This window comes from Cupressus sempervirens, chromosome 11 (assembly GCF_028749045.1).
Source record: "Cupressus sempervirens isolate cs-2001-9-10 chromosome 11, ASM2874904v1, whole genome shotgun sequence".
Lineage (NCBI taxonomy): Eukaryota > Viridiplantae > Streptophyta > Pinopsida > Cupressales > Cupressaceae > Cupressus > Cupressus sempervirens.
The window spans coordinates 663,724,477-663,733,454 of NC_143128.1; the positions used below are offsets into that span (position 1 = coordinate 663,724,477).

General features: G+C 30.9%; 1 protein-coding gene across 1 annotated transcript; it reads right to left on the minus strand.

Annotated features, from left to right (window-relative positions):
• Positions 1-3,156: 3,156 nt before the first annotated feature.
• LOC149531507 (uncharacterized) lies at positions 3,157-3,993 on the minus strand. The gene has a single exon (XM_089808351.1). The coding sequence runs from the start codon at positions 3,991-3,993 to the stop codon at positions 3,157-3,159; it is 837 nt and encodes a 278-aa protein (XP_089664477.1).
• Positions 3,994-8,978: the final 4,985 nt, after the last annotated feature.

An 8,978-nucleotide genomic window follows, 5' to 3' on the forward strand; every position in this document is an offset into this window, starting at 1 on the left:
TTTAAGAATCCCTTAACGTTGAGTTACATTTAAACTAACTAACATATGTGAATCCATCTAGTAAAACATCCACCTGAATAATAATCATAAGTCCAATGTTCATACATTACATTTCCAAATGCTCAATCATCCACTGTACATGTCACAGGGTATGAAGGCTTAAAAAAAAAAAAACATATGTTAAATAAGGTACATCATCCTATTGCAATCCATGATACATCAAAGTAGAGATAATCACATGATACATCATCATAGAAGACATATACATCTATCATAAAGATCAAACAAAATAAACTAAGTGCACGGTTCCTCTCAACTGTTAATAGCATCATTAGACCATCATGGGCCCTAGCCATCCTTCCATGCGTAACATCCCAAATCACCGAATAGATCATCGGTATGAACATAGTAGGAATGTCACTCCTAAAACATCCTACTAACATACAAAGTAAAGCGTAGGATACCATCATCTAACATATGCAAATCATCAATATAGGAAACATACCAGCAAATACATCCATCATGAGGTAAATCATCTATCATAATGCTCCAAGAACATAATGAATATAAATACCAACCAAGAATGCTCCAGCCACGGTGTTTTCGATGGATCTCAAATAATAAGAATAGAAAATACACTACCACCCGACTGCGTGGAACCTAAGTGGTCTACTCCGACCATGCTGAGGAGATAATCTCAAGTCCCAAACAGACTATCAATCTACAAAGCATAAATCTCTATAAGTTTAGGAATCCTAAAAGTATACGAACTCAAAAGTTTCCATCACACACAAAATCGACATCTAATTCCCAGAGGCACACAAAGACATGTATGAAACCTACTATGCAAGCGAGAAAGTGACATCGTATTTATCACATACAAGTTACCCTGATAGTTAGCTAAACTCCATGGGTCCATATTGATCTCATGCGGCCACTAGTATCCTCTCATACTGACGAGGCATACTACGGAATGCATGATCGCAACCATGCGTTCTCACTACTCCCATCCTAGCCTGTACAAGCACTCAAGGCATGGGCGAGAACATCAAAACAATTATCTTTTTAGGTTCACTTAATCTCCATTTAGTGTGTAAATATTATCACTTATTAACCAAACTTACAATGAGTTACCCTGGTAGCCACTTAGGGCCCCGGCCCCCATTGCAAGCCACTTCTTGACACTACAAGTAGATAACCTACCCTAAGCTCATGGAATCATAAATCTCAAAATCAAAAAAGATAATCCATAATAAAATCATCAAATATGCATAAAAGCATCAAATATTCACAATAAGAATTATCAAATCTCCAAGATAAGAATCATCAAATCTTCATGAGCATCCGAAAAGCATCCATAGAAAATCATGACCACAACAATTCTCTATTGGCATCTGAAAATATCACTGATAATCATAAGTATCAATTGGTTCTCAATAACCAAAATACATTTCAAAATAAATCACCATATCCATTGGTTCTTCAACAAGCAACCAAGAATATCTCAAAATCATATTGATCAAGGACTCCAAAATGGTTGAGTCAAACATGTCACAACATGACATCATCAAAAAATAAATCAACACTTTAGTCCCATCATGGCGACTACAAAGCAATCCAAGGATAACTGATCGATGACTCAAAAATGGTTAGTTCAAGTGTCTCATACACATACCTCTCAACTTCACACATGAAGACTGATGAACAAATACAAATATTTCATAGAGCATACGATCACATAACCATGGTTGGGCTTATAAAGATCGAGACCAAATAAGATTAGCATGCCATCACATCTCATAACCCCTGAGCCTTTGGTAACAACCTAGGACTGGTCAACACTAGTCAACCCAAAACCCAAAACAAGAAGCATAGAGAATACACGATGCAAACACATGTTTTGGTTTTGCTAAAATCTCATAGTTGAATCAAGTGTAGGGGTTTCCAGTTTTCTGTTTGCAAGTATACTTTCAAGTGTCTTAAGTTTCATCATTTGACCTACAAGTCAACCCAATTGTTTCCCGATAGCATTATCCTTCCATTATTAAGAATTACATTCTAAGAATAACTTAAGGATAACTATTTAATCATTAAATTGATCATCACTAAATTTTCTTAATTTATCTATGATCCATATTCTAATTGATGATGTTGCTTCTGGATTCGATTGTGTAAGTTTTTTTATCATCAACGTTTCGGATCACACTTTGTGATCCATCATCAGGATGAGAGAAGGAAGTAAAAAGTATGCAGACTAGCCAAGCCAAGCAGAATAAAAAGAAGAGAGGGGGAGGAGGAGCACACAACACGAGGCAGAGGAAGAAGGAAATGAGAAGAAAGAAAAAGAAAAATTAAAAAAGGGGACAAGAGAAGGCAAAAACAAGATAGAAGAAACAAAAGAAAGAGGGAAGAGTATAAAAATAATTGAGAAAAAGAGAGAGTATATATATATATATATATAAAAGACATTTTTAATATAAGATAACGAATGTATATAATATATAACTATATATATGAATTAAGAAATTGTATATATATATATAAGATGACTTGTGCATATATATCCTAATATAATAGTATATGTATGTATAAAATATATATGCACAATGAATATATATAAATTATATATATATATATATATATATGAAATAATAAAAATAAAAGAAAAATAGAGAATGAAAATAAAAATAAAAATATATATAAACAGGAACAAATGCTAAAGGTCTCCCAAAAACAAGACCCACCCGACACAAGAGAAAATTAAAAATAAACATAAATAATTGAAAATAAATAAATTAAATCAATCTAAAAATAAAAATAAAAGAACCAAATGTATATATATATATATAAAGGAGAGATCGCAAAAGAATACAAGACCAACTCGAAACACGAGACAAAATAAATGAAAGCAAAAAATAAGAAAATAAAAACAATAAAAATACTAATTATTAAAAAATAACTAATGAATAAATTAATAAAATTAAAAAACTTAGAAAAAATAATAAAATTAGAAGACCAAAAACATAAAGAAAAGCAAGCCGCACGAGAAAAGAAACAACCAAGAGACAGAAAAGAAGAGGACAGAAAGGAAGAAGAAAAAACAAGACAAAGAAGAGCCAACGAACAAGGACACCAAACCACAGACAGGGGAGGGGGCTATCCATGTTGTTGCCGGCAATCGAGTGAGCGAAGCAAAGGTTGCCACGAGGGGTTCAAGGACCACCCATCATCTCGATTAAGGTTGAGGGGGTGGTGGCTAATTTCAATGGCTTCTTTGAGCTTTCTCTTGAAATAATTGCTCTCTTTGCAAAGGATTTGCGCTTGCTCCAAACAAATGTAATGTTTGGTGGTGACGGAGTGCTCTGCTAAGGCAGATTTTTGGACCCTATCATGCATGATGTCTGCCCCGTGCTCACGTATCCTGGTACGAAAAGAACGACCAGTTTCTCCAATGTAGGGGGTGCCACATGAGCACACAATCTTGTAGACTCCTGAGTCAAGAAATGAGTCTTTGGAGTCCTTGAGCTGCGGGACAAGATTACTTAACTTTGAAAGGGGTTTAAATGCAACTCGGAGGCCCCTTTTTGTTAAGATTTTGGCAATCTTTTGGGAGATGCCATCCACAAAAGGAATGAAAACATGCAAAGTGGGGAGGTTCAAGGACGGGGTAGGCCTAGAGCTAGAAAGAAAGAAGGATTTGGCTTGGCGAAGAGCCCTAGAAATTTGCTTGCACGGATATCCATTCAAGGAGAAGACCTGACAAAGATGAGATAACTCACTATCTAAGTGTTCTTCATCACAGATTCTGAAGGCTCTCAGGGCAAGGGTTCTAAGGATGCTGGCTTTATGGCTGGGGTGGTGGTGGGAAGAAGAGTGGAGATATAAGTCAGTGTGGGTGGATTTACGATAAACCTGCCTACCAAAGGTGCCATCTCGCTTCCTGATGAGAAGAACATCAAGAAAGGATAAGCGGTTGTCTGACTTTAGCTCCATGGTAAACAATATGCAAGGGACCAAGTTGTTGATGTGCTTGTGAAACTCCTCAAGTTTTTCAAGCCCATGTGGCCAACACACATTGGTGTCATCTACATATCGTTTCTACCATCTAGGTTTCAGGGGAAAGAAGTGGATGGCTGCCTCCTCAAAATGTTCCATAAAGAGGTTCGCAATGATCGGAGAGAGAGGGGAACCCATGGCAACCCCTTCCACTTGCTCATAGATAACATTTTGGAAGGAGAAGTACGTGGATCTTAAACAGAATTCAACCAAGTCTTCCATCTCATCACCAATCTTGCTCTTTACAATAAGAACAGACTCCTTCTCTCATCCTGATGATGGATCACAGAGTGTGATCCGAAACGTTGATGATAAAAAAACTTACACAATCGAATCCAGAAGCAACATCATCATTAACAATGGATTGTGGAAATTTGACATATTCTAATTGATTAACCTTTCAACTTTTCTAGGATCATTATTCGTTATATTATAAGAGGACCAATTATCATTCTTCGAATAAGAGATTATAATTTTATTTATCTCAATCCATTAACATAGGTACACCATCCATGATCTATTAACATCTTATTAGTTTTCAATAAGAAATTTAATTAAGTATTACTAAAGTTTGAGTCTTTGAATTTAATCATCACCATTGTTGACAACCATACAATATCTAAAGTCATAATTCAAGTCATAAGAATAAGACCTATCAACTTCAATATAGATAATCTACAATCTCGTTAAAAAAATTATATCAAATAAATCTCTATTACATAACTTAATTATTAATTAAATCTAATTAACTCTCATTAATTGATTTAATTAATAATTGTATAACCATAGCAACATTCTAATTAACATCAGTTGACTAATAACTAACTAGAATTCTGTAAGTCAAAAGTAAACTATAATTCAATACTCAAACTATCATATTAATAATTCAATAATAATAACTTGTTAATATTTAATGACAAGCTATATTGGGAATTTTATTATTAAATCTTTAATGATCACATACACCACTCTGCAACAATGTTCTCATTTATATTTTAATAATAACAAGTTATAATAAATCCTCAATACCAAGTATTATTATCTCAAATAAGTTTTTCCTACGTACGTTGATTCAGTTAACTAATAATCCTCCAAATTATTAACCAATTCAATTTGATTAATATCTTTTACAGTACTTCAATTATTAACTAATCTCCTTCAGAGTAACTCTGTTTGTATTAGTTGATAACTATTTAAACTATTTATACTATTATTTATTAATAGTTTGTTAGACCCAACAAACATTAGTAAATAATAAATTTATCACAACTATAAATAATCAATCTAGAAAACTTTTACATTGAACTTCATTAGCTAACTCTTAATACCATTAAGGTATTCAAACGTATTAACCAATAACATAATAATTCAATTTTAATCCAATATCATTTAGAGTTTCTAAATTTAAATCAACATAATATAAATTATCATCTTACAATTATTTAATTAATATTAAAATTAACCATTAGATTCCATTTTCTAATTGTTCTAATAATATTTTGTCTATATAAAAGTTGTTTGAAAAAGATCCCTATCACAAACCAATAAGACTCATTATAGATTTTAACATGAATAATTTTCAAATTCTTAGCATTATCATCTTTATTAAACAACTCTAAAATTATTTAATAGTATTCAATATACATTATAAAAAGTCCACTATATAAACTATATTAAAATATCTTTTCTTTTAGTTTTCTCTCATTTAAAAATCCATTTACTTAGATTGGCTAATAATTAATTACACTTCTTCTACTATTAAATAATCTTAATTAAATTTGATTTAATTAGATTAGATAACAAACTATATAAAACTAATGCATATTAATAAAATTCTAATAAGAGAAAATTGCAATAATATCTTTAATTCATTTCATGCTTTGATATATATATATTATTTTTGTGAAGTTTAAGCATAAAGAACTCTTAGTTAAGAGAAATGAAGAAATATCTGTCCTTGAATAAAATAGTCCCAGTACGACGGTCATATCTCCCTAATGAACAGTTGGATCGGGCTGAAATTTAAATATGTTGGAGAGGGTCAAGTTGCGCCGATTCTGACTGGAGCGATCGAATAAATTAGATCACGATAAAAAGTTATGAATGACTGAATTTGGGTCTATCCAAGGGGCAGCGATAGGACAATTTGTGATGAATCAAGAATTTTCTCTTAAAATAATTGTTCTCTAAATTTACCCATTCATCCATCTAATAGGTTTGTCCATACACATCTGAAAATACAATTTGATAGAAAGATTACATCTAATCATTTGAATTTTCAACTTAGAATTTTTATTTTTATTTCAAATCTTGTCTATCTAATTTCACAATATAAATTCGAACCCAAACTCGATTAAGATCTAATTTCTTTCTCATTTAGAACTAGAGTTTTTTCTATTATTTTCTTCTCATCCAAATAAAATATTTAGATTCCAATTTCAAATAGTAGATTCAATCACAGAGAGTATTCAGACACATAAAATAGATATGATGAAGACAGGAAGAGAAAGAGTGCAAAGGGAATATGAGAATATCACGAGTGCACCTGGACACTGATGCTAATTTTCCATGCCTCAGAAGTCCATAGAAAATCCCTTCATTCTCCATCATTCGGAATTCTTCCAAGAATCCAAATCGATCGAATCCTTCAAGTGATTAGAAGTGCTAGAAGGAGCATAGAAGCAAGTAAAAAATATATGAGCATATGAATCTTCTCTTATGCATGTAAGCTTTGAAACTTCTATTTTAGCTTGTAGTTCGTGGCTTCCATTAAGCTTGTAGCTTCCATTAAGCTTTTCTTTTAAGCTTCTATGAATGCCTGAATATAAAGAGCTCTCAAGAAACCTTTGCAATGCTTCTTGAAACCGCTGAAAGATGTCACCAACTAAGCATGGGTCTTTTCCAATCCTTTTTGGTGAGTCATAGAATTGTAGACACCTTGTGCTTAATTGATGCACTAACTCCCGTGTTGTTAACACATGTTAATTCTCATGCAAGCTTATAACTCCAATTTACTTTACTCTTTCCAATTTAATTAATTTATTTATTAAGTCTCATGCACTAACTTTAATATCTCCACTTTTCAATCTTAATATATTTATATTTTAATCGTATTAGGTTTAGAATCTTTTAACAATTTATAATATATTTTTCACTTTCCAAAACTTTATTGCTAAAATATTTATTAGCTTTAATAATAATATTATTTAGTCATTTATTTAATAATAATAATAATATCTTTGCGTATGTGAATATGAGCACATGTGAGTATGAATTCCAGCAACAATTCGATGCAAATTCTCATTCAACCTTTCAAAATCAAGAGATGAGGGTCTCTTAAATAGACTTTCTTGGAATTCATCAATGGTTGAGATCAATTTCAATCAACGGTCAGGATTAAAAGGTCAAGTACAGTCATAAAAGGAGATTTCAGAATTAAAGGGAGTTAACAGATTTAATTTGAGTAAAATAAGGAGTTAATAGATTCAATTTGAGTAGAAAAAGGAGTTAACTAATTTAACTCATTTTCGATCAATAGTGAACTGAAAATTTCCCTTTTTGAACTAAAGAGAAATTTTGTTGAGATATTTAATTTAACAAAATGAGATATGTTCTCATAATTACTTTTTCTATTTAATTAAATAATCTTTAATTAATTAGAGACACTTTTCTTATTTAATTAAATAACTTGATTTAATTAATTAGGAATGCCTTCTCATTTAATTAAATAACTTTGTTTAATTAATTAGAAGTAAGTACTTCATTTAATTAAATAATTATGTTTAATTATTTCAAAATTATTTTCGAAACTAGTCAACTCAAGTGAATCGTGGTTAAATCTGGTCAACTTTTTGTCAAATTTGATCTTTGCGTATGTGAATATGAGCAAATGTGACTATGAATTCCAACAACAATTCGATGCAAATTCTCATTCAACTTTTCAAAATGAAGAGATGAGGGTCTCTTAAATAGACTTTTCTAGAATTCATCAACGGTTGAGATCGATTTCAATCAACGATCAAGATTAAAGGTGAAGATCAGTCATAAAAGAAGATTTCCAAATTAAAGGGAGTTAACAGATTTAATTTGAGTAAAATAAGGAGTTAACTGATTCAATTTGAGTAGAAAAAGGAGTTCATTGATTTAACTCATTTTTTATCAATAGTGAATTGAAAATTATCTTTTTTGAACTGAAGAGAGATTTTGTTGAGATATTTAATTTAATAAAATGAGATATGCTCTCATAATTACTTTTTCTATTTAATTAAATAATTTTTAATTAATTAGAGACACTTTTTTTATTCAATTAAATAACTTCATTTAATTAATTAGGAATGGCTTCTCATTTAATTAAATCACTTTGTTTAATTAATTACAAGTAAGTACTCCATTTAATTAAATAATTAAATTTAATTATTTCAAAAAAAAATTTGAAACTAGTCAACTAAAGTCAACCGTGGTTAAATCAGGTCAAATTTTTGTCAAACTTTATATTTGCGTATGTGAATATGAGCAAATATGAGTATGAATTCCAGCAACAATTCGATGCAAATTCTCATTCAACCTTTCAAAATGAACAGATGAGGGTCTCTTAAATAGACTTTCCTGAAATTTATCAACGGTTGAGATCGATTTTAGTCAACAGTCAGGATTAAATGTGAAGTTCAGTCATAAAGGAAGATTTCCAAATTAAGGGGAGTTAACAGATTTAATTTGAGTAAAATAAGGAGTTAACTGATTCAATTTGAGTAGAAAAAGGAGTGAACTCATTTAACTCATTTTTTATCAATAGTGAATTAGAAATTTCCCTTTTTGAACAGAAGAGAGATTTTGTTGAGATATTTAATTTAATAAAATGAGATATGCTCTCATAATTACTTTTTCTATTCAATTAAATAATCTTTAATATATTAGAGACACTT